This window comes from Salmo salar, chromosome ssa06 (assembly GCF_905237065.1).
Source record: "Salmo salar chromosome ssa06, Ssal_v3.1, whole genome shotgun sequence".
NCBI lineage: Eukaryota > Metazoa > Chordata > Actinopteri > Salmoniformes > Salmonidae > Salmo > Salmo salar.
In genome coordinates, this window is record NC_059447.1 from 62,788,083 (window position 1) to 62,815,627 (window position 27,545).

Sequence of the window (27,545 nt, forward strand, 5' to 3'; positions counted from 1 at the left end):
AATTAATTAACTCTCTCTCTGAGAATCCACAGCAAGACGGGCACGGACGATCCAGCCCTTTTAATTAATTAATTAACTCTCTCTCTCTCTCTCTCTCTCTCGTGTTAATTCATTAATTAATTAAAAAGGCTGGATCGTCCGTGCCCGTCTTGCTGTGGATTCTCAGAGAGAGAGTTAATTAATTAATTAAAAGGGCTGGATCGTCCGTGCCCATCTTGCTGTGGATTCTCAGAGAGAGAGTTAATTAATTAATTAAAAGGGCTGGATCGTCCGTGCCCGTCTTGCTGTGGATTCTCAGAGAGAGAGAGAGAGAGAGAGAGAGAGAGAGAGAGAGAGAGAGAGAGAGAGAGAGAGAGAGAGAGAGAGAGAGCCAGCATGAATACACTGGGGAGGACTGTCTCTCTCAAATTCAGATGACAGCATTTCATTTCTCTTAGTCTCTCTTATCTCCCTCACTGTGTGTGTTGGTAAGATACTAGAGCAGGTACCGTACTGGTATACTTCCAAGACAAACATGAAGCTTCAGTTACAAAATCTGTTTGCCATTGCCTGCTTTAGTTATTGGAGCATGAAAAATAAAGCAATAATATTCTTAAAAAGAGTTGCCTGTAGGAATGCTTTTTAATGTGCAGGCGCTGAATTTCCACATTGAAAATATATTCTGATTCCATTGGTGCCAAACAGACCAAAGCACAATTACCACACTGGGGAAAAAGCATCAGTTCACTGAGCCATAGCCCCAAGCTATCTGCGAGGCATCAGATCCAGCAGTGTTGAAATGCACTGCAACGTCTGATTAGCAGAATATTACCACTTCAAAACAACCTTGGATAAATGTTTCACTTGCATTGTAAAATAGCTGCATTAGCGGCCTACCATCAAGCTTCTTGGTGCGCTTTGGAATACACTAACATGGTAAATGTAGGCTACTAGCCTGTTGGACCAACCTGTTGGTTTAGGTCAGTAACCTAAGAATGGCACCAGGCTATAGGGTAAATCCATTTGATTTCAATCATTTTTTGACAGCACCCCTTTTGATTTGAACAAAACCTTCCATACATATTTGCCCAAGTGCTTAGAAACTAACTTTTTGGACCTGAATGCCAAAACATTCAAGAGATAAAGGTGGTCAAAGTTGACCTATTTTATAAACCCATGTCTTCATCACTGGAAAAGATAAAGATTGATATCATTAAAAGCTTACAAACAGGGTTGTAGCTTAGACCATATTTTACATCATCTGAGGTTTTTGTGTTGTTCGGTTGAGACACAACATTCTCTTCAATACAGGTTAGGTGTCATGTTTTGGCTGATAAATGTACTAAAATGTACTTGAAATTTCAACTTTCAAATGATACCACAAAGATGGTTGGAGGTCATAGAAATATAGATATAGAATAGACATTCAATGGTGGCTGGACCGACATTTCTAGAAGTCAAATTGATTTCAATTTCAATGGTGTACAAGGTAAATTGCAATGGTCTGAAGGGATAGGTCCATTCTATAAATTCAATTTCTGTGATTGAAATGACACCCACCCTGTATTCAAGAGCATGTTGTCCATCCACAATTGAATGTATATTCTATGTCTATATTGCTATCATTTCAATAGGTTTCCTATAGAGGTTTGACAGGATAATTGAAAATAATAGATATTTCCATTCAAGTCAACGTTATCTAATGTGTGGACCTCCAAGCATCTTTCTCGTACCATTTGAAAGTTGAAATTTCAATTTTATTCCCTTTTAAATACAGCCAATACATGACACCCACCCTGTATTCAAGAGCACGTTGTGTTTAAACTGATGGCGGGCACAACACAAAAACCTCAGATGATGTGAAATACGGTCTAAGTTACAACATATGCGAATATGAAAAAAGTGAATGCGTTTTTAGATAATTGATGTTAAAAAGGTAAAAACTAATTTTTATTAAGAGACATTTCAAGAAATTATACAATAGTTTAACAACCCTGTTTGTAAACTTTTAAATGATATCAAACTCAACCGTTGATCTTTTCCACTGATGAAAACATGGATGTCTCATGGTATGATGGGATATGCAAAATGGGTCAACTTTGAAGACCTTTATCTCCTGAATGTTTTGGCATTCAGGTCCAAAACGTCACTTTCTGACCTCTTCTTCCATTTGCAAACATATATTGAAAGTTTTGTTTAAATCAAAAAGGAATGCTGTCAAAAAGTGATTGAATTCAAATGGATTTAACCTATACTAATATACAGGTGTCATGGTTGTGACAATGGTTGGGACCAACTATGGCCTCTTCCATAACCTTTAACAATGCTATGCTACTATACTTTGAGTTAGTCAGATACTGAATGATACACATTTTGAAATACAGAGTGTGGGATATATTGAAGAGATATACTGTCAAATAACTGCTGTACTTCTACACCTGCATTGCTTGCTGTTTGGGGTTTTAGGCTGTTTTTCTGTACAGCAATTTGTGACATCAGCTGATGTAAAAAAGGCTTTATAAATAAATTTGATTGATTGAATTTGATTGTATAGTGGCTGACAAAACATGTCTGAATACCTTTACTTGCTTTCCAAATAGTAGGCTTTTGTGGTATACGAAATAGAACGTTTTATAGTATGTACAATTTAGAAAATATAGTATGCTTTAAATATCAGGATGTCATACTCATTTCGGGTTTTCATCGAGTAAAATTCGGTCCACACTATTGAGGAAGAGAATCGTCTTTTCACACACGTGTTTGACAGCTGACAGTCAGAATTGTGGACACACTCCACAAAAATGAGCAAATGGTGTAGAACAAGGGCGATTGCACATTAGATGACGCCTTCTCATTATGGATAAAGTTTATGTTGATATTTGTTGCTTACTGCATATGTTTTTACTTAACAGTATGCTCTAAATAGTATGTAGTACTATTAGTAAACAATATGTTGTTTTAGTAGGCAAGACAGATTTGGGACACGGCCATGGTTCATTTCAGAGACACATGCAGATGGAAAAGACAGCATCATTAATGTATTACCAACCTGGCAGTGATGAGACCATGGACCTCATAGATGTGACAGTCTTTTCCTTTACTCATATTTTCTTTGAAAGAGTGTATTAGCCTGTAAATAATGACATTTAACTGCAAAATAAGCAGTGAAGTGGGTAGACTACACAGTGATGTAATGCAGCATTTGCCAGTATCAAACACAAACAGGACATTGTCCATCTATGAAACTTGCCAGGAGTTAGCCCTGCTGGGACTGCATGCCCTATTTTCAGTTGAAATTTTTTCTCGGCGAACAATTTGTCTGACTCTATAGGATTTAATATGACAACGCAGTGCTCCTCCAGAGTGCGAACTTTGGTTTCTGATGAGCCATGTAAGGCTCTGTGGCTTGACTCACATTTTAATTACATTCTGAAATTAAACTCCAAAACTGCAAGTGGCATTCAACCATAGCTCAGCAAAGAGCTTTGGTACTGTTTTCAGAGACAGTGAGTAGAATTGGTTTGTTAGACCAAGCTCTTTATAACTGTCTATTGATATCATGTTGAGTTGAGTATTTCAAATATTTCACAATTTTTTTTTGTCAAACTATTTCAAATCGATGTATCTTAATTAATATAAAATTAACATTACCAACTGAATTCCCATTTTGTATTTAAAAGTATTTGATTAAACCAAGCACCAGTCTTCGCTTTCCGTCTTAAGTGGGCAGATAGATTCTAGGGTTCCCTTCAGCTGTTCATTGCCTAATCATGCTGCCGTAGGAAAGGGGAACAAAGTTGTGCCACAGACAGAAGGGGTAAACCAGAAACGTCACATGGGCTATAAAGCTGAAGCATCAGTTTAGAATGTTTTCTCACCACCAAATATGGTAGTGAGAGGAAATCCAGTCGTGGGTAGTGGGAGAGGATGGAACTAGGTGAAACTGGGCCGACATTCTGCACATTTTCTCATCGATTAAACAACTGATCCCCCAAATAATCGGTGTCCCCAAAACTAGAATCTGTTACGAACACAGTGCACTACGTTTTATAGACTTGACGCTTTGTCAAAGTTTTTAAAAAATTGCGTTGTTTAGGAGTGCAAGGTCGAATTCAGTTTACAGAGACGCTCACTTCACAGAGGCGTTCCCTAACAGAAATAAGCAAATACATACCACAACAACCAATAGGATATCGCTAGCTTGTGCTTGGCTTTGCCCACCTCCTTGCTTGTTCTGCCCACTATACTTCATTTGCTCCCACTGTAAACGACACAGATTAAGTATCTTGGGTTAGTTATAAATACCTTCGGTTGCGCTGTGTGACCCACAGCGGACATGAATGGCTTGGATGCCCAGAACAATGCTCTCCGCCTGCCGTTTCCTCAGACAGCCGCCCAAATTCCATGTATTATACCCCAGGTTGCCTGGCACTGAACCCCTCCTGTTGGAGCCCAAATCACACTTCACAGCCTGCCAAAAGGCATTGGTTTAAAAGATATGAAAATAACCTGTCTACTACATTTTAAAAGCCACCCTTAATTTCTATCTATTTCTATCAAATAGCCTTTTCTTTTGCAATGCTGGAACCGAGAAAGTCCAATTTTAGCTTTAGCACACAAGTTGGAACAAGTTCGTATTTATATTAGCAGCAGATGAGCTCTTTTCAGGAGTTGAAAAGATGAATCTCCCTTTTCAAGTAAACATGCTCTACGTGCTTGACTTGCACAAGGTTGAAGGAAAAGAACTAATGAGAGAAAGAGACCCTCAGCCTGGCAGAATCTGTGCTTACTATTTCTATCCTCTTGACTTCTATAAGGATAGCTTCCCAACGAAAACATAACACGTTGATTAGATCTCCATAATATAAAAGTACAAAACATCTCCTGAACCTATTAATCGTGGAAGCTTGTGGTACGTTAGCAGTCATTATCTAAGGGTACAATGGAATTTGGAGGGAAGTTCTTGTATTAATCTGTACTATAACTGAGAATGAGATCGCTCTGTCAATCCTGCGTTTTATCAATCACAGCCTAAAATATTTTAATAACAGATATACATTGGCCTGTCGCACCACCGCAAGACAGTCAAAGTAATACATTTTATTATGAGGTGAGAGAACCCAACCAGGTTCGTAATTGAAATAAAAGAGCTCACTGAACAGGACAGAGCCTCCATTTTCTATAGTGAAACATAATTGCGCTGCTAAAATCACTCTGGTTTATGGCCTGAAGCCAGGCTGGGATGGATGAAAATAACCCTAAAGCTAATGGATTCAGAGGACATGTCCCTTTTCATCCATCTTTCAGCACACCATGGAATGAATGTTATTACAGTTCTTGTAATATTTAATGAAAAATAGAAACAGTGTGACAGGCAGCAAGGAAAAGCTCAAAAGCTGTATGAAGACGGATGGATAATTCCCGTAAAAACACATTGTTCTGGGTAAATACCACAGAGCCAAAGATTTGCTTCGTCAGCATAAAGTGGAGAAAGAAATCAATGGCAAAGTTTGGTGATACACTATTGTTCTCTGTTGTTGCGTTGAGTTCCCTCAAGTTAGTCTGTAGCATGCTGCAAAGCAATAAAATAGCACAGTCCATAAAGGGCAAAGCTGTTCATGAACTGGAATCGTTTGTAGTTGTCCACCATTTCCCTTTTAGGACAGAGTATGCATTTACATAATGTATTGTAACGACCCGGTATTGTGTTCTGTGTTTGTGGGTGTGTTATGGTTCTCATGGCTACTAGCAGGGGTTAAATATGTCAGGACAGAGGGAAAGTTTGGGGGGGTATGATGGGTAATCCCGCTGGATTTGGAAATGCATAAATAGGGATTACTGTCTCATCTTCTTTCTTTTCTGTTCGGAGCCCGACATGATATAATTGTGTACGTTCGGCATTTAGCGGCGTGGGCTGTGGCCTGAACAATAGCCCAGTTTAGGAATAAACCTGTATTCTGACCTGTACACCTAGAGTCCGTCTCTTTTCCCTTTATGACCCAGCCGGGTCATTACATTGGCGTCAGAAGTGCTTTCGAACTACGGGATCGAGACTAGGCGAGTTAGCTGTTCAGTATAGGCCGGGTTGGCTTTAGCGTGACTCGCATCTACGGTCATGATGCTTGGGGCGAGGCGGAAAATTAAGGAAGAGTCGGACAATGTGTCCGTTGTGGGCTCGGGGGTACCCGGTCGGGAGGGTCGGGCGGCGACTGCCGTAGAAGAGCTGGAGGGCCACATGGCGGGAGTTAAATTGTCAGTCAGCAAGATGGCAGAACTGGCGGGTTTTCCTTCACACCGCTCGAGAGCAGACGTCACGGCGACGGGGATATCGACGTCACCGGGTCCGGAAATGGCGGGGCCTGCTTATGTAAACAGAGATGGCAGCGGCCTATTGCCATTAGCCACGGTAGCGCCTAAACTACCAAAGTTCAATGGACAAGGTAAATGGGAAGTTTTTTTCACTCAATTCGAGTTGTTGGCTAGAGCCGGGAGGTGGTCTGATCAGACGAAAGCGTTACAGCTTGCCCTGAGCCTGGCAGAGGAGGCGTCGGAATGCCTGTTAACGCTAGCCCCGGACGAGAGGGGCGACTACGGTGCGCTAGTGGAGGCATTGGGGGGCCGTTTCGGCAGCGACGCGCAGCCCAACATGCTGCGGATTGAACTGAGTAACAAAAAGAGACTTCAGGGGGAATCATTAAAGGCGTTGGCAAGTGGTATTCTGAGCCTGACCAGGCGGGCTTATGCAACTATGCCGATTGGGGTGCAAGACGAGCTGGCACGGGACAGTTTTATTAGAGCGCTCTCTTCCACCGAACTGGGTAAGCATGTTCAGATGGCGGACCCACCATCTCTGCGGGCTGCAGTGGAGATAGCCAGGAAGAGGGAGCTGATCTGGGGTGAGGGAGTGAGAGTGGAAGTCGCCAGTCAACCAGAGGTGAGAGCAGCGGTGGCTGGGGTGCCAGGGGTCACGAAACCAGAGTGGGTCGACGAGTTGGGCGGGCTAGTCAAGACTGCTTCGCTTGTCATGGAGAGGGGCTCCAGGCAGCGTCGCAGTGTCAGCTCAACTCCTATTGTCTGCTGGGGTTGTGGCCAGCCTGGCCACATTCAGCGGGAGTGTGGCAGATTCCCCCGTCACCAGGGAAACGACGGCGGGTTCTCGCGCAGGGGGCAGCGCGGACACACCCCCCCGCCCCCGAACCCACTGTAAGCAAAAGAGGTACCCAGCAGCGCAGACAATAGGGTGGGGACCTGCTCCCCCAGGGTGTAGCTGCCGCCGTGTTTCCTAGTCCGGTAGTTGTGGTGGGACGTACCACCGTTGGGGACTTCTGCAATGTCATCGTCAAGGTAGAGGGGGTGGAATGTTTGGCCCTGGTAGACACGGGCTCTACAGTAACCCTGGTGAGACCAGACATACTACCTGTTGGGGTGCGGGTGGAGCCGACCCTTGTCCAGCTACGGACTGTCACGGGGGAGCTAGCCCCCATGTTAGGGAAGTGTCAGCTATCTGTGACTGTGGGGGGGGGGAGAACTGTGGGGTGTCCGGCGTGGGTAGCAGCGGTGCAGGGCCCCTGTATACTGGGAATGGACTTTTTGAAAAACTGTGGGGCTCAGTTGGACTTAGCGTCGGGCACTTTGAGGCTGTCGGGGGGGCCCACAGTGGGAATGTCGCCTTCGGGAGAGCCAGCAGGGGGCAGGGCTGTCCCTCCGTCTTCCTCCAAGCTTGCAGAAACTCCACCGGTCATCCCGGCTGCTCCCTTGGTCGTTGTGCCATTCCAGCAGCTGTCTCCGGCGGCGACGGCCTTCACTCCCCATCATGGTGCAAGCACAGGCAGCTCAGTAGCCCAAAACACACTGGCTCCTTCACCCCATCAGCCCGACGGGGGGAAGGAGGAAGCTATCGACGCCGTCGAGGCTGTGTGGCTGAAGAACTGTCAGGGTCTGGATGAGAGACAACAGAGACAGTTAAAGCAGCTGCTGTTGGACTTTAAAGATAGCTTCGCTTGGGGGGAAGATGATGTAGGACAAACGCACCTAGTTCAGCACGAAATAGACACTGGGGACGCCCGACCCATTAAAATTTGGCCCCGTCGTATTCCCCTTGCCAGGAGGGAAGCAGCAGACACAGCTATTGTTGACATGTTGCGGGCTGATTTCATTGAGCCATCAGATAGCCCATGGTCCGCGCCGGTCGTCATGGTGCCTAAGAAAGGGGGTAAACTTAGGTTTTGTGTTGACTACAGGGGCCTAAATTCTGTCACCACTAAAGACTCTTATCCCCTACCGAGGATTGATGAGTCGCTAGACCACATGAGAGGGTCCTCGTGGTTCTCCTCCCTTGATCTGCGCAGTGGCTACTGGCAGGTGCCCCTCTCGCCAGGGGCACGTGAAAAAACGGCCTTCTCCACAGATAGGGGCCATTGGCAGTTCAAGGTGCTGTGCTTCGGGCTCTGTAATGCTCCTGCCACCTTTGAGAGGCTCATGGACAGAGTGCTGGCGGGGGTTCCGAGAGACGAGTGTGTTGTGTACCTAGACGACATATTGGTGCACGGCACATCGTTTGAGGGGGCACTGGGGGCACTTAGGCGAGTGTTGGAGAGGATCTCGGGGGCGGGGCTAAAATTACATCCGGGAAAGTGCCATTTCATGCAAAGGGAGGTGGCGTTCCTGGGGCATCAGCTGGGTGGTGAGGGCATCAGCACGATGCCAGACAAAGTAGAGGCTGTGAGGGGGTGGCCAGTTCCAGGGGAAAAAAGAGGTTAAGAGCTTCCTGGGGCTGGCATCCTACTATCGTAGGTTTGTGAAGGGGTTTGCGGGGGTAGCGGCTCCTTTGAACCACCTTCTCAAGGAGGACACTGTTTTTCAGTGGACCGAAGAGCACCAGCGGGCGTTTGAGGCTCTCAAACGTACCCTGATGGAGGCCCCTGTCCTGGCCTCACCAGACCCGAACCGTCCGTTCATCCTGGACACCGACGCAAGCAATGAGGGTTTGGGGGCTGTGCTGGCTCAGCGTGGTCCTGATGGGGAACACGTAGTAGCTTATTACAGCAGAACTTTTGATAAGGCTGAAAAACGCTACTGCGTGACAAGGAGAGAGCTTTTGGCTGTCGTGGCAGCAGTACGCCATTTCAAGTACTACCTGGGGGGCCTGCCGTTTGTGGTCCGGATGGATCACTCCGCCCTGCAGTGGCTTCTCTCCTTCAAGGAGCCAAAGGGTCAGATTGCCCGCTGGCTGGAGGAGCTGCAACCCTACGACTTCCAGGTGGAGCACAGAGCCGGCCTTCGCCACAGCAATGCAGACGCCTTGTCCCGCCGCCCGTGTGCTGAGGATGGCTGTGGGTACTGCGCCAAACGGGTGGAGCGAGAGAGAGAACTGTACAGGGAGGAGGGAGTCACCGCCACGGTGAGTCAGCTGAGTGTGACAGAGTGCCGGGAGCTTGAGGCTGTGGACGTTGGGGAGTGGAGGCGTCGCCAGGAGGAGGACGCAGAGCTGCGTCCTGTGCTGTGGTGGGTGGAAGAGAGAAGACGACCGCCGTGGGGGGAAGTAGCCCCTCTATCACCAGTCACCAAGGGACTGTGGGCTAAATTCACAGTCCTTAGAGTGGCTGAGGGAGTGCTCCAGAGGGGGTGGAAAAAGCCAGCGACTGGAGAAATTACGTGGCAGGTAGTGGTGCCCAAAAGGCTGCAGGGGAGCGTGTTACAGCAGCTTCATGGGGGAGTTGGCGCAGGGCATTTTGGGGTCTCCAAAACGTTAAAGCGCGTGCGTAAAGGCTTCTATTGGGCCAGGCACAGGAGGGATGTTGAGGACTTTTGTAGGCAGTGCAACGAGTGTGCTGCTAAAAAAGGACCTCCAGGTCAGTCACACGCCCTCCTACAACAATTCCCAGTAGAGGAGCCCATGGAGAGACTGGGGGTAGACATAGTGGGGCCGTTTCCAACCACAGACAGCAGTAATAGGTGGATTCTAACCGCTATGGACTACTTCACCAAGAGGCCGGAGGCTTACGCTCTCCCAGACCAGGAGGCAGAGACAGTAGCTGATGCGTTGGTGGGGGGAAGAATCAGTCGGTTTGGGGTGCCACAGTCTATTCACAGCGACCAGGGGAGAAACTTCGAGTCACGGGTGTTCTCAGAGTTGTGTAGACGGTTAGGCGCGGAGAAGACGCGCACTTCTCCGCTTCACCCCCAGAGTGATGGGCTGGTGGAAAGATTTAACAGAACGTTAGCACAGCAGCTGGCCATCGTTACCTCAAAACACCAGAGAGATTGGGACACCCACTTACCGTTTATTCTTATGGCATGTAGGTCGGCTGTTCAAGAATCGACTGCGTGCTCCCCAGCGCTACTAATGTTAGGTCGTGAGTTGCGCACCCCAGCCGAACTGACGTTTGGCCACCCTCCTGATAATGACGACGGGGTTTTGCCTGGCCCGAACTATGTGTGTCGTCTGCAGAACCGGTTAGAAACGGCTCACACCTTCGCAAGAGAGCAACTCGAGAACGCAGGGGTGCGCCAAAAGCTAGGGGGAGGCACTTTGGAGCGGGGGAATGTGTGTGGCTTCACAACCCCACGCGCAAGAAGGGGCAGTGCCCAAAGCTGGACAGTGCATGGGTGGGGCCGTGTCTGGTGATAGAGAGAGTGGGGGAGGTGACGTACCGGGTGGAGATCCCCCCACGGAGCAGGAAGGTGGTGGTCCACCGGGACCGATTGGCACCCTACAGAGGGAGGAAAACGGTAGGAAATGGGAGTGAGGTCTCTGATGTGAGCCCACGGGAACAGTCTAACGAGGAGACTCTAGCGCAACCTGAGCCTGGGATGGGGGCTGCTTCTTCGGAGGGCGCTGGAAATGACATTGGGGCAGATGAGTGTTCTGGGGGTTCACCGGTGAGAGCCACGGGGAGGCACAAGAGACTGATGCGACCTCCGGGTCGTTTTAAGGATTTTGTTGTGTAACCCTAGGGGCTAGGGTTTAGAAAGGGGGGGGGCTATGTAACGACCCGGTATTGTGTTCTGTGTTTGTGGGTGTGTTATGGTTCTCATGGCTACTAGCAGGGGTTAAATATGTCAGGACAGAGGGAAAGGTTGGGGGGGTATGATGGGTAATCCCGCGGGATTTGGAAATGCATAAATAGGGATTACTGTCTCATCTTCTTTCTTTTCTGTTCGGAGCCCGACATGATATAATTGTGTACGTTCGGCATTTAGCGGCGTGGGCTGTGGCCTGAACAATAGCCCAGTTTAGGAATAAACCTGTGTTCTGACCTGTACACCTAGAGTCCGTCTCTTTTCCCTTTATGACCCAGCCGGGTCATTACAGTATATACTGCAGTTTACGAAGCTATTCAAATGTTGATTCGCAGTAACATTTTACCCTTACCAAAACAAATAGATCCTGATGCTGCCATTAGCCTATAACTAAAACGTTAGAGAGATGATAATGCAAAACCCCTAACATGTCTCTTCATCAGTGAGTCTATCAAGTAGAGTAGCAGACCCCCTTTAATGATAATGCCTTCGAAGCCGGTGTTTGGAGGATATTTTAGCACGGGTGTTGTTAGGCCCAAGATGAAGTCGAGGGCCGGAAAACCGTGCCAACAAATCCCTCAAACACCGGCTTCGAGGGCATTATCACTTTTATGCAACGGGTTATCAAAATGATTCAAATAATGATTTACATATTTTAATTAAAATCATTATTTTGATTAATTTATTCATACTATTTCATCCTTCCACACGATATAGTCCCGACACAAATCTAGGGTCACACCCAAGCCGGCTGGTCGTTCGTTCTATCGGTTCGGTTGCCAGAGACGTGACCCAGTCGTTATATTTTTTTGATCTGTATCTATGGGCGCGACTCAGTCGTTTGTTCTAAATCTTCTATTACCATACTGGCTGGCAACGTTCTTATCCCTTGCTTACTCAAAGTCACGTCAAACAGTGCAGTCAGAATTACAACAAAGTATTTGCATTTGTTTAAGCTGTTTTCTAGGGACATTTATTTGGATACATCCATAACAAATTGCTAATAATGAGCGATTTCACCTGGCATAGAAAATGTACTCTCTCTTCAGGACAGAGGAGCTAGCCAACAACAAGGCTAAAACAATCACCCCAAACTGAAGGTGGAATGACCGCACTTCGTTTCGTTTTACCTGTCTTTAATTGACATTTCTTTGTACAGTTGAAGTAGTTTTTCAACCACTCCACAAATGTCTTGTTAACAAACTATAGTTTTGGCAAGTCAGTTAGGACATCTACTTTGTGCATGACACAAGTAATTTTTCCAACAATTGTTTACAGACAGATTATTTCACTTATAATTCACTGTATCACAATTCCAGTGGGTCAGAAGTTTACACACACTAAGTTGACTGTGCCTTGAAACAGCTTGGAAAATTCAAGAAAATTATGTCATGGCTTTAGAAGCTTCTGATAGGCTAATTGACATCATTTGAGTCAATTGGAGGTGTACCTGTGGATGTATTTCAAGGCCTACCTTCAAACTCAGTGCCTCTTTGCTTGACATCATGGGAAAATCAAAAGAAATCAGCCAAGACCTCAGAAAAAAATGTACACCTACACAAGTCTGGTTCATCATTGGGAGCAATTTCCAAATGTCTGAAGGTACCACATTCATCTGTACAAACAATAGTATGCAAGGATAAACACCATGGGACCACGCAGCCATCATACCGCTCAGGAAGGAGACGCGTTCTGTCTCCTAGAGATGAATGTACTTTGGTGCGAAAAGTGCAACTCAATCCCAGAACAACAGCAAAGGACCTTGTGAAGATGCTGGAGGAAACAGGTACAAAAGTATCTATATCCTCAGTAAAAGGAGTCCTATATCGACATAACCTGAAAGGCCGCTCAGCAAGGAAGAAGCCACTGCTCCAAAACCGCCATATAAAAGCCAGACTACGGTTTGCAACTGCACATAGGCACAAATATCGTACTTTTTGGAGAAATGTCCTCTGGTCCAATGAAACAAAAATAGACCTGTTTGGCCATAATGACCATTGTTATGTTTGGAGGAAAAAGGGGGACGCTTGCAAGCCGAAGAACACCATCCCAACCGTGAAGCACGGGGATGGCAGCATCATGTTGTGGGGGTGCTTTGCTGCAGGTAGTACTGGTGCACTTCACAAAATAGATGGCATCATGAGGGAGGAAAATTATGTGGATATATTGAAGCAACATCTCAAGACATCAGTCAGGAAGTTAAAGCTTGGTCGCAAATGGGTCTTCCAAATGGACAATGACCCCAAGCATACTTCCAAAGTTGTGGCAAAATGGCTTAAGGACAACAAAGTCAAGGTATTGGAGTAGCCATCACAAAGCCCTGACCTCAAACCTATAGAACATTTGTGGGCAGAACTGAAAAAGCGTGTGCGAGCAAGGAGGCCTACAATGCCTGACTCAGTTACACCAGCTCTGTCAGGAAGAATGGACCAAAATTCCCCTAAATTATTGTGGGAAGCTTGTGGAAGGCTACCCAAAACGTTTGACCCAAGATAAACAATTTTATAGGCAATGCTACCAAATACTAATTGAGTGTATGCAAACTTCTGACCCACTGGGAATGTGATGAAATAAATAAAAGCTGAAATAAATCATTCTCTCTACTATTATTCTGACATTTCACATTCTTAAAATAAAGTGGTGATCCTAACTGACCTAAGACAGGGAATATTTACTGGAATTTTTACTGTAAACTTCTGACTTCACCTGTACATATACAGATATACAGTGCCTTTGGAAAGTTTTCAGGCGTCTTGACTTTTTCCACATTTTGTTACGTTATAGCCATATTCTAAAATTGATAAAATAGTTTTTTTCCCTCATCAATCTATACACAATACCCCATAATGACTAAGCAAAAACAGGTTTTTAGAAAATGTTTGCTAAATTATAAAAATAAAGAAAATGAAACATTACATTTACATAAGTATTCAGACCCTTTACTCAGTACTTTGTTGAAGCAGCTTTGGCAGCGATTACAGCCTCGAGTCTTCTTGGGTATGACGCTACAAGCTTGGCACACTTGTATTTGGAGAGTTTCTACCATTCTCTGCAGATCCTCTCAAGCTCTGTCAGGTTGGATGGGGAGAGTTGCTGCACAGTTATTTTCAGGTCTCTCCAGAGATGTTCGATCGAGTTCAAGTCCAGGCTCTGGCTGGGCTACTCAAGGACATTCAGAGACTTGTCCCAAAGTCACTCCTGCGTTGTTTTGGCTGTGTGCTTAGGGTCGTTATCCTGTTGGAAGGTGAACTTTCATTCTAGTCTGAGGTCCTGAGCACTCTGGAGCAGGTTTTCATCAAGGATCTCTCTGTACTTTGCTCCGTTCATCTTTGCCTCGATCCTGACTAGTCTCCCAGTCCCTGTAAAACATCCCCACAGCATGATGCTGCCACCACCATGCTTCACCATAGGGAATGTGCCTGGTTTCCTCCAGACGTGACGCTTAGCCTTCAGGCCAAAGAGTTCAATCTTGGTTACATCAGACCTGAGAATCTTGTTCTTCATGGTCTAAGAGTCTTTAGGTGCCTTTTGGCAAACTCCAAGCGGGCTGTCATGTGTTTTACTGAGGAGTGGCTTCCGTCTGACCACTCTACCATAAAGGCATAATTGGTGGAGTGCTGCAGAGATGGTTGACCTTCTGGAAGGATCTCCCATCTCCACAGAGAAACTCTAGAGCTCTGTCAGAGTGACCATCGGGTTCTTGGTCACCTCCCTGACCAAGGCCCTTCTCCCCCGATTGTTCAGTTTGCCTGGGCGGCCAGCTCTAGGAGTCTTGGTGGTTCCAAACTTCTTACATTTAAGAATGATGGAGGACACTGTGTTCTTGGGGCCCTTCAGCATGCTGCAGAAATGTTTTGGTACCCTTTCCTTCAACTGTGGGACCTTATATAGACAGCTGTGTGCCTTTCCAAATCATGTCCCATCAATTGAATTTACCACAGGTGGACTCCAATCAAGTTACAGAAACATCTCAAGGATGATCAATGGAAACAGGATGCACCTGAGCTCAATTTCGAGTCTCATAGCAAAGGGTCTGAATACTTATCTAAATAAGGTCATTCAGTTTTTTTGTCTTTAATAAATGTGCACAAATTCAACAAGCGGAGATCTGTTCACCTACTCTGCGTCTCACAAACGGCGGTTGGAACCAAAAATCTCAAATTTGGACTCATCATACCAGAGGACAGATTTCCATCCGTCTAATGTCCATTGCTCATGTTTCTTTGTCCAAGCAAGTCTCTTCTTATTATTGGTGTCCTTTAGTAGTGGTTTCTTTGCAGCAATTCAACCATGAAGGCCTGATTCATGCAGTCTCCTCTGAACAGTTGATGTTGAGATGTGTCTGTTACTTGAACTCCGTGAAGCATTTATTTGGTCTGCTATCTGAGGTGCAGTTAACGCTAATGAGCTTATTCTCTGCAGCAGAGGTAACTCCCTGTGGCAGTCCTCATGAGAGACAGTTTCATCATAGCGTTTGATGGTTTTTGCTACTGCACTTGAAGAAACTTTCAAAGTTCTTGACATTTTCCGGATTGACTGACCTTCATGTCTTAAAGTAATGATGGACTGTCGTTTCTCTTTGCTTATTTGAGCTGTCCTTGCCATAATATGGACTAGAGCTGTGTTCGAATACTCATACTAACCGCACTATTTATGACGTGAATTGAGTATATAGTATGCTTGTTGGTCATTGTATGGATATAGTTAGTATGCCAAAAGTTCCTGGATGTCTAACTAAATTCGCCAAAATATGAAGTATACACGCAGAGGACACTATTTCCGTACTTTAGGGCCCATAATGCAATTCTTCAGGAAATGGGCGTGGCTTCAAATCAAAAGCAAATCGAACATTATTTGTCACATGCGCCGAATTCAACAGATGTAGACCTTACAATGAAATGCTTACTTAAAAGCCCTTCACCAACAATGCAGTTTTAAGAAAATACCCCCAAAAAAGTAAGAGATAAGATTAACAAATTATTAAAGAGCAGCAGTAAATAATGCAAATAGTCTGGGTAGCCATTTGATCGGCTGTTCAGGAGTCTTATGGCTTGGGGGTAGAAACTATTTAGGAGCCTCTTGGACCTAGACTTGGCGCTCCGGTAACGCTTGCCGTGTGGTAGCAGGGAGAACAGTCTATGACTAGGGTGGCTGGAGTCTTTGACAATCTTTAGGGCCTTCCTCTGACACCACCTGGTATAGAGGTCCTGGATGGCAGGAAGCTTAGCCCCGGTGATGTACTGGGCCGTACGCACTACCCTCTGTAGTGCCTTGTGGTCGGAGGCCGAGCAGTTGCCATACCAGGCAGGGATGCAACCAGTCAGGATGTTCTCAATGGTGCAGCTGTAAAACCTTTTGAGGATCTGAGGACCCATGCCAAATCTTTTCAGTCTCCTTTCGGGGAATAGGTTTTATCGTGCCCTCTTCACGACTGTCTTGGTGTGCTTGGACAATGTTAGTTTGTTGGTGATGTGGACATCAAGGAACTTGAAGCTCTCAACCTGCTCCACTGCAGCCCTGTCGATGAGAATGGGGGCGTGCTCGGTTCTCCTTTTCCTGTAGTCCATGATCATCTCCTTTGTCTTGATCATGTTGAGGGAGAGGTTGTTGTCCTTGCACCATACGGTCAGGTCTCTGACCTCCTCCCTATAAGCTGTCTCATCATTGTCGGTGATCAGGCCTACCACTGTTGTGTCATCAGCAAACTTAATGATGGTGTTGGAGTTGTGCCTGGCCATGCAGTCATTCGTGAACAGGGAGTACAAGACGGGACTGAGCACGCAACCCTGAGGGGCCCCCATGTTGAGGATCAGTGTGGCGGATGGGTTTTTACCTACTCTTACCACATCGGGGCAGCCCGTCAGGAAGTCCAGGATCCAGTTGCAGAGGGAGGTGTTTAGTCCCAGGGTCCTTAGCTTATTGATGAGCTTTGAGGGCACTATGGTGTTGAACGCTGAGCTGTAGTCAATGAATAGCATTCTCACATAGGTGTTTCTTTTGTCCAGGTGTGAAAAGGCAGTGTGGAGTGCAATAGAGATTGCGTTATCTGTGGATCTGTCGGTGCGGTATGCAAATTGGAGTGGGTCGAGCGTGTCTGGGATAATGGTGTTTATGTAAGCCATCACCAGCCTTTCAAAGCATTTCATGGCTACAGATGTGAGTGCTACGGGTCGGTAGTCATTTAGGCAGGTTACCTTTGTGTTCTTGGGCACAGGGACTATGGTGGTCTGCTTGAAACATGTTGGTATTACAGACTCAGACAGGGAGAGGTTGAAAATGTCAGTGAAGACACTTGACAGTTGGTCCGTGCATGCTTTCAGTACACGTTCTGGTAATCCGTCTGGCCCTGCGGCCTTGTGAATGTTGACCTGTTTAAAGGTCTTACTCCCATCGGCTGCGGAGAGCATGATCACACAGTCGTCTGGAACAGCTGATGCTCTCATGCATGTTTCAGTGTTACTTGCCTCGAATCGAGCATAGAAGTTATTTAGCTCGTCTGGTAGGCTTGTGTCACTGGGCAGCTTTCAGCTGTGCTTCCTTTTGTAGTCTGTAATAGTTTACAGGCCCTGCCACATCGGACGAGCGTCGAAGCCGGTGTAGTACGATTCGATCTTAGTCCTGTATTGACGCTTTGCCTGTTTGATGGTTCGTCGGAGGCTTCGTTGGAGGCTTCACATCGTTTCCAGATTTGAAGAAAATGGCGGAAAATATCCAGCCAATGTACAACGAGAGTGGACACAAATTCATTGCTTTAACTAATTATGACAAATGTTAAGAAAATGTTGAGCAATGTAATAAAGTAATGACTTTTCAAATAAGTTACCACACACGCTATATTGGCTGGAAATTTGTTACATATGCTGTCCTTACGAACCACATAGCGTATCATTACAGCAGTATGTACTGGTATGTTGTTAGCTAGCTACCTAACATTAGTTGACTACTTATACATCAAACTTGCCAGAATATTAACTATAGGCTATCTAACTAACTACACCACGTTTATTGACTTGATTATTCCTGTCATTCTTAGCTTAGCTAAATGGTATAGTCAATGTGCGTTCTCAATGGACATTCGGGTGATTTTATAAATTCGCCCTGGCTATCTACTCCGATTTCAGAGCACTCTCGTCTGAGTGTACCAGAGCGCAGAATAATGAATTTAAAAGTGCTCAACACCCGTTGAATATGGACGGTGTCAGTAAACGTTGGCAAAAAAGCATAATTCAATTGTTGCCAGCAGCACAGTTACAGTCATCAACGCTCTGGATAACATGAAAACTGCCTATCCAGCTCTGCTAGGGAAATTAAAATGGCCAGAGTGGTCTCATTTGTGTCTGGAAGTAGCTAGCAAGCTAGCCAACGTTAGCTTGGGTTCTTGACTGCCGTACACTCAAATCAACCCTAATCCTCGGCCCGAGCGTCCAGTGTGCGCTCCGAGAGCAAAACAATCTGAATTTACAAACAAACAATCTGACAACACTCTGAATTTACGAGCACACTCTGGCACTCCAGATTGAATTTAAGAACCCACCCAAGTTCGTAAAATGTCTAACTAGTAATTTGTTATGCTAACTAGCTAGCATGAGGTTGCATAGCAACAGCATCAACTTCCGGTAGACAGGCGAAGAGCTAGTACGCTCAACTAAAAGCATACTGCTCATTTACAGTATACTAAAATGAACTATTAGTATATAGTATGTAGTTTATACTCATGAAGTATGAAGTATGTAGTATACAGTATGTTAATATGGGTACTCAAACACAGCTTTGGTCTTTTACCAAATAGGGCTATCTTCTATATACCACCATTACCTTGTCATAACACAACTCATTGGCTCAAATGCATTAAGAAGGAAAGAAATTCCACAAATTAACTTTTAACAAGGCGCACCTGTTAATTGAAATGCATTCCAGGTGACTACCTCATGAAGCTAGTTGAGAGAATGCCAAGAGTGTGCACAGCTGTCATCACGGCAAAGGGTTGCTACTTTGAAGAATCTCAAATATGAAATATATTTTGATTTGTTTAACACTTTTCTGGTTACTACATGATTCCATATGTGTTATTTCAAAGTTTTGATGTCTTCACCATTATTCTACAATGTAGAAAAGTCAAAATAATAAAAAATCCTGGAATGAGTAGATGTGTCCAAAACGTTTGACTGGTACTAATATATATATATATATATATATATATACACACATACACATACACACACAGTTTACCATTATTATTATTATTAATTGTATATATTTTTTATCCAGTCACTTCCTCCTAATTCCTTTTTTTTCATATTAATTATACTTTTTTTATATTAAATACTGCACTGTTGGGTAGGGCTTGCGAGTTAAGCATTTCACTGTACTTGTTGTGCATGTGACAAATAAAACTTAAACTTTATGTCAGGGATGGCTTTTTTCATATCTCTAAGCATAGAGTTATTGTACTCTTGGACAGCTCAGTACAATAACTTCCAGCTGGTAAGAGAAGCCTTGAAGCTTGATTATTTGTGCAGCCCTTGGCAACAGTCCCGGTAAGAGATACAACAGCGAGTCACTTTCACCGGGAGAGTGGAATTCTCTCCTTCCAGGACAACAATAGCCCCAGAGCAGCACAGTGGGCAACCCGATCTGGGCCTGCACAGATTACACCTCACGGGACATTGTTCTCTGGCTAAATGGGAGTCCAAGGGATGAAAGGGCCAGCAGATGGCAAGAAGAGGAGATCAGGCTGACCAAGACAAGACCACCAGCTGTCATCCTTCACTGTGCCCTCTCACTGTCACAGCTGGACCTCCATTACCCCTGTCTAAGGCTCAGAGGTACACACAACAAGCAGATACACAAGCACACGCCACACACATTCCGCCAGAGAGGAAACTACCACTTGCTCGAGTCTAGAGTGTACACCCACACACACTTCTTAAGGTGATATGGCACTGGCAAACACACACACACACACACACACACACACACACACACACACACACACACACACACACACAGCGTTGATCCAAACCAAAGTTTAGGAGAGAGGAAGAAAAGCAAGCAACAGAAAGTATTCATTTAGTCACTTAAGACACTCTGGTCCTGGGTTGTGGTAATGAATGTCGAATTCTGTCTAGGGGTGTGGATGACTCAAGTAAACCATTATTTTCAACCTATGAGTCTCCAACAGGTTTTATACTAGAACACTTGAATAGGCTTTGCTGAAAGACCCCCACGGGCGCAAGAATACGAACTCATGGTGGATGGGGGGGATAAACACAACAGAACAAAAACCATCCACTGGGCATTACTCTGATGACCACCCTTAATAAAGAATTTGCAGAGACTAGTAGCTTAATCACTATTATTTTCTGACCCGTGAATAGCCTACAATTTTTAATTGGAACCCCCAAGAGTCTGGAATGTTGGTTTTGGCCTTTTGGACATCATTTGAGAGAAAAGGTAACACCCTTTAAACGCATGAAACAAGCAGGAGGAAAAAAACAAACCATTCCAAAGGCTATAACAAGCACATTATCCATCATTATGAGGACAGAGTATAATAAATGAGCTAGGTAATTGTGATTTATGCAGGTGGCTGATGAAGCTGAATTTTCAGGCACCAACGCTATTGTTTCCGTACAAATATAAAAAACACAAAGCCAAAAACAATATTTCAATATAGACAGAAAAATGATATTGTATTATAAAACTGTATTTATTCACACACTATGCTGAAATGTGTTTTCTTTCTCTGACCAATGCTCTGCTGTTTCAGAAGATGATGACGTTTTGATTGACGTGCACTGAATTGGCAATTGGTGCTTTACAAAAGAACCGAATGAATCAACAATCATAGGCTATGTCAAGTGATTCTGATGTCGAATTAAAAACTTGAATAGTATGCAGTTTTTTTAAAATCAAATTTAGTCCAGTAAAATCTGCAGTAGCGTAACATTTCTCATCCTTACCTGCTAAACACTTTTCTTATCCTTTGAACCATGGTCGGCGATGACGTGATAGTTTCAGGAGGCATAGTCTCAATAGTGGTGACAACATGATTCTGCTGTGAGGGAATCATCTCTGAACTAAACATTTAACAATCAGAAACCAGGGCGCATTCTGCTCCGTGCAAGGAGATGACGTAGGCTCGGGCTACTCCACGAGGGTCGAGATCCAATTCTCCGGGCGCGCGATGGATAACCTCAGCATTCCATAATTCACACAGGTGAAGGTGATGCTGACGATGTTGATGTATTTCCACAGTGAGGAATGTGTTTTGGCCCCACAGCCTTTGGCGCGCGGGGGGCTCGTGCAAGATGCACCTGTTCCTTAGTTAAAATGTTTGCAGAGGTACCCCTGTTCGTCAGCGTGCATTTTCCTAATGCCTTCTCCGGACTGTGCGGTGATTCTGAGAGGCGACTCGTTTTGGATGAAACGTACCTTTATTAGCCAACAGGGGGAGTGCTTTCACCACAGGTAGTGTTGTTGAACCAGTGTGTCGAACCTGAGAAATAAATCCACGGATTTAGGCCTAACTGGAATGTAACAGCAATGTAAATAGCCTCCAGAAGGCAGATAATTGTGCACTGTGTAAATAGTCCCTATTAATAGTCTGGTGTGTGGTTATAACAGATAAGCAATGCATGTGTAAATGGGCAAAAATAAGAGCGTATGGAAATGACAATGTGACATTTCAGTAATACTATTACAAGGCTTTTACTTTTTCAGTTTCAAAAAGGTCTGGACTATGAATATTCTGCAGGGCCTAGTGATTATTTTAATGGCAAATAAGGAAATATTTGTATATTAATTTAAATAATTGTCATCATCAATATCAGTTGAATTATAGCAATGTTTCTAGTGCCTATGAATATGTCTACTAGATTCACTATACCTCGCTACCTTGAAGTCAAGTTAGCTATCACATAGTCTCGTGTGGCCAACCTTTGAAATCCTGTCTCGAAGCCTGAAGCCAGAGGTCCAAGGCTAGCTGTCGCAAGATCAGATGTCAAGGAAAGCTGTCGGAGAGTTTGTAACTAAACCACAGTCAAAAACAGAGAGCTGAGCTCTGCTTCCTACAGTAAGAAAGAACCTCAACATAAACCTAGTCCTTTTTTCTCTCTCGGCTTGTCTCTTCCCACACAGGGAAATATTCTCAGGCGGTCAAGACATGCTTTATTTAGAGCTGTCAATCTTCTTGTTGAAAGCCCATGAGTCAGAGTCACTCATGAAGTGTACTCAACAATCACACTATTTGCAGGGAGAAAAACAGCATCTTTAACAGGAAGTGTGTTATCAAAGGCTTCCAAGATTAAACTCCATATTCCATGAATTATGAAATGTCGTCTGAACAGCAATGGGATGAAAGGGTCTCTTCTCTCAGATATAGAGAGGTGCCGTGTAATTCTGCAGCAGCACAGTGTATGAGAATCTAGGGAGACTGTGTTGAATCATCGGAGACCTTAGTGATTATTGTAATTTAAAAAAAAAAGATCATTCAACTTCATATCCATAATCTCCAGCACCACCCCAACATCTACATATGTGAAAATGGCACGTTTCTATCTTTTGTGGAAAAAAGACAAAGGAAGATGCGTGTTTTTAATGACATCATCGGAGTGCATCATGTGATTTTAACCAATTATGAGTAGGAATTGCCTACTAATTGGTTTTGATGTCACTGGAAACAAATCTTCTTCTATCTTGTTTTTATAGAAATGTGCCATTTTCACATACAGTGCTTTCAGAAAGAATTCACACCCCTTTACTTTTTCCACATTTTGTTGTGTTACAGCCTGAATTTAAAATAGATTAAATTGAGATTTTGTGTCACTGGCCTACCCACAATACCTCATAATGTCAAAGTGGAATTATGTTTTTTGAAATTGTACAAATTAATTACAATTTAAAAGTTGAAATGTCATGTGTCAATAAGTACTCAACCCCTTTGTTATGGCGAGCCTAAATAAGTTCAGGAGTAAAAATGTACTTAACAAGTCACATAATTATCACGTTTCAGGTAAGACCCAGATGCAGACAACGTCAAAGTAACAACAGTTTATTAATCGAACAGGGCCAGACAAAAGGCGGGTCAAGGGCAGCTAAAGACCAGTAATCCAGATAGGTGGGGCAAAGGTACAGGACGGCAGGCAGGCTCAGGGTCAGGGCAGGCAGAATGGTCAACAACAGGAACAATCGAGAGACAGGAGCAGAGGGAAAAACGCTGGTAGGCTTGATGAAACAAAACGAACTGGCAACAGACAAACAGAGAACACAGGTATAAATACACAGGGGATAATGGGGAAGATGGGTGACACCTGGAGGGGATGGAGACAACCACAAAGACAGGTGAAACAGATCAGAGTGTGACAATAATAGGTGGATGCACTCACTTTGTGTGCAATAATAGTGTTTAACATGATTTTTGAATTACTAACTTGTCTGTCCCCCCCACACACAATTATCTATAAGGTCCCTCAGTTGAGCAGTGAATTTCAAACATAGATTGAACCACAAAGACCAGGGAGGTTTTCCAATGCCTTTCAAAGTAGGGTACCTATTGGTAGAGAAAAATTAAAAGCATGGTCAAGTTATTAATTACACTTTGAATGGTGTATCAATACACCCAATCACTACAAATTTACAGGCATCCTTCCTAACTCAGTTGCCAGAAAGGAAGGAAATTGCTCAGGGATTTCACCTTGAGGCCAATGGTGACTTTAAAACAGTTACAGAGTTTAATAGCTGTGATAGCAGAAAACTGAGGATGGATTAACAACGTTGTAGTTACTCCACAATACTAACCTAAATGACAGAATGAAAATAAGGAAGCCTGTACAGAATACAAATATTCCAAAACATGCATCCTGTTTGCAATAAGGCACTAAAGTAAAACGGCATAAAAAATGTAACAATGAAATTAACTTAATGTCCTGAATACAAAATGTTATGTTTGGGGCAAATCCAACCCAAGACATCACTGAGTAGCACTCTTCATATTTTCAAGCATGGTGGTGGCTGCATCATGTTATGGGTATGATTGTCATCGGCATGGACTAGGGTGTTTTTTTTATGATAAAAAGAAACAAAATAGAGCTAAGCACAGGTAAAATCCTAGAGGAAAACCTGGTTCAGTCTGCTTTCCAACAGACGCTGGGAGACTAATTTACCTTTCAGCAGGACAATAACCTAAAACACAAGTCCAAATATACACAGGAGTTGCTTACCAAGACCACATTGAATGTTCCTGAGTGGCCTAGCTACAGTTTTGACTTAAATCTGCTTGAAAATGAGGGAGACACAATATTATATTTGAGAGAGCTAGGTTTAATGTGCGCAAACAGGAGCAGGGTGAAACCACCGACAGTTTTATCACAGCTGTTCACAAGCTAGCGGAACACTCTCAGTTTGGCGCACTCAAGGAAGAGCTGATCCGAGATCGGATTGTAGTGGGAATAAGAAATATCTCACATTCTGAAAAGTTACAGTTGGATTCCCAGATTACCTTGTCCAAAGCTGTAAATCAGGTTAAGCAGAGTGCGACAGTAAAAAGACAGCAGACGATGCAGAGAGAAGTGAGTGAGGAAATAAATGTGTTTTCATACTGTGCTAAAAAAACAGAGGGGAACGCAGAACAGAGCCAGACGTGGAGAAATCACAGACAGTGATAGCAGGTTTAAGTGTTTGTCGCAAATGTGGGAAATCACCTTTCCACAGCTGGAAAGATTGCCCAGCAAAGGATGCGGAATGCAGGAAATGTCACAGGAGAGGACACTGTTCAGCTGTCTGTCGATCAAAGCAAACGCATGAGGTCTCAGAGGAGGAACAGCAGCTACAGCAGGACAGCATCTTTCTGGGAGAAGTAAAGGAAAACAATGCTGGCTGGCACTCAGACATTAAACTCAATGGGGAGGTTCTGTCATTTAAACTAGACACAGGGGCAGCAGTGACAGCTATCCCAACTAGGCTATAGTAGAGATGGCCTTTTTCTCTCTAAATAACAAAAAACTGTACCGCCCCATTAATAAGATATTACAAGTGGTAGGGCAGTTGGTGAGTAAACAGGAGAGTAAAGACCAAAGTGCCATCCAGCTTGTCTTCGTCATTGACTCTCTTACCAGACCGTTGCTGGGGCTGCCAGCAATTGAAGCATTGCAACTCATTGCGACAGTGAGCAAACTGGAGGACCCAGGGGAGGTTTTCAAAAAGACATTCCCAAAAGTGTTTTCTGGCCTAGGAAGGCTAGAAGGTGACTACAAAATCTGTCTGAAAGAGGATGCGGTCCCCTTACCACCCCCCGCCGTGTGCCTATCCCTTTATTGTCCAGAGTAAAGGAAGAGTTGGGGAGGATGGAAGAAATCTGGCCTTTGTCTAAAATAGAGATTCCCACTGACTGGTGTGCAGGGATGGTAGTGGTCCCAAAAGCCAATGGGGACATAAGTAAGGATCTGTGCGGACATGACTAACTTGAATGAGGCATTCTGCAGATTGAGACACATCTTACCATCAGTGGAGCAGTCGCTGGCTCAATTGGAAGTCTTCACAAAGCTGGATGCCCGCTCAGGCTTCTGGCAGATACCCCTGTCACCAGAGAGTAGGTCGCTCACAACATTTATAACACAGTTTAACGTTTTGCCATTTGGAATCACTTCCGGTCCTGAGCATTTCCAAAGACGCATGTCCCAGCTGTTGGATGGGCTAAGCGGCGTCATAGTCCACGCGGACGATGTGCTCATGTGTGGAAGGGACAGAGCAGAACATGATGTAAGGCTCACAGCAGTTCTGACCCGACTCCAGGAGACTGGCCTGACACTCAATGAAAAATGCACCTTTGCACAGTCAGAGGTCTTGTTCTTGGGACACAAAATCAGTGCAGCTGGAATAAAGCCGCGGACCTGGAGAAGATCAGCGCCATCACAGAAGATGGTTGAAGTCAGGATCTTCTTAGGCATGGCCACATATGTGGGTATGTTCCTCCCACAGTTTTCAGATACAACCAAACCCCTGAGAGACTTACTAGCCAAAGAGAATGACTGGTCATAGGGTCACATGCAACAGGTGGCATTGGACAAAATCAAAGGAGACCTGGCCTCACAGAGAGTGCTGGCCCAGTACCGTCCCCACGCTAAGACAAAAGTATCAGCAGATGCATCATCACCTCTAGGGGCGGTCCTCACACAGATGCAGGACAACATGGAGTGGCGTCCAATGGCATACATCTCACAAAGCTTATCCAACACAGAGCAAAGGTATGCACAAGTGGAGAAGGAGGCGTTGGCTATCACATGGGCATGTGAAAGGCTCAGCCAATACCTTATTGGCCTGCAGTTTACAGCAGAGACTGACCACAAACCACTGTTGGCTCTGTTAGGGACAAAAGCTCTGTACGACTTGCCCCCCGGAGTTCTGCGCTTCCGCCTCAGATTGCTGAGGTTCACCTACAAGATGGTGTATGTGCCAGGGAAGGCACTGATCATAGCAGACGCACTCTCCAGGGCCTCAATTAAACGTCCATTATCAGAGGAGGAGCAGTGTCTAGAGGGGGAGGTACAGGTGTCCATCAATGCAGTAAGAGACAGCCTACCTGCATCTCAGACCAAACTGCAGCAGATTGCAGAGGAGCAACAGCGAGACCCCATCTGCTGACAGATAGTACAGCAGTGCAAAAAAGGATGGCCCAGGCAGGAGGAACTGCCTCAGCTGCTGAAGCCCCTATTGGGTGCACCCAATGAAAGGACAACGGATAGCTATCATAGAGACTCTACAACCAGAAATGCTAGACAGAGTGCATGAGGGACACATGGGGATAACCAAATAAATACTGAGGGTTCAACATTCGGTGTGGTGGCTTGGTCTGAGTACTCAGATTTCCAAGCTGGTGGCCCAGTGTGAGCTGTGTGCAAAATGTCAACCTTGTCATCCTGAATCAATGAGTGCAACTGAGCTGCCAAAACGACCATGGCAAAAGGTAGGGGCAGATATGTTATTTTGGAAAAATTACACTTATCTGCTAGTGGTAGATTACTACTCAAGATACATTGAAATAGCAAAGACACCCATAACCACATCAGCTGGTGTTATCAATGGATTATAACGTCCATTTTTTCCAGGCAAGGGGTCGCTGAGGTCCTGGTTGGAGGTAACGCTCCCCAGTTCTCTGTGAGCTCCTTTTGCCACAGAATATGACTTCACACATGTGACCAGTAACCCCTACCATGCACAGAGCAACAGTGAGGCAGAGAGCTGTGAAAACAGTCAGGGGACTAGCAATAGTGCTGGGGAAAGCGGATACCCCACGCTCCTATGCGGTGGACACAGGCTGAGAGGAGGAACGGAGGAGCAAAACACACAAAACACAGAGCTCTTCCAGATCTAACAGCCACATAGGCTGATTAGGCTACAGACAATGCACAGAAAGAGGAGGAAGGAGAGAGAATGCTCACAGAGCCACAAGCTCACCCAAAAAGCATTCTCACAGAGCCACAAGCTCACCCAAAAAGGGATGTGAAGCCACCAAAGTGGCTGAAAAACTATGTGAATATAATACATAC

The 27,545-nt window shown here is 44.8% G+C and overlaps 1 protein-coding gene across 1 annotated transcript in view; it reads right to left on the minus strand.

Moving 5' to 3' along the window:
• Positions 1 to 21,416, minus strand: part of slc35f1 (solute carrier family 35 member F1) — a 123,017-nt gene extending 101,601 nt beyond the window's left edge. The window contains exon 1 of the mRNA XM_014205138.2: positions 20,964 to 21,416. Coding sequence (XP_014060613.1) covers positions 20,964 to 21,088 — 125 coding nt within the window. The 5' untranslated portion in view covers positions 21,089 to 21,416. The remainder of the gene's footprint in view (positions 1 to 20,963) is intronic.
• Positions 21,417 to 27,545: the final 6,129 nt, after the last annotated feature.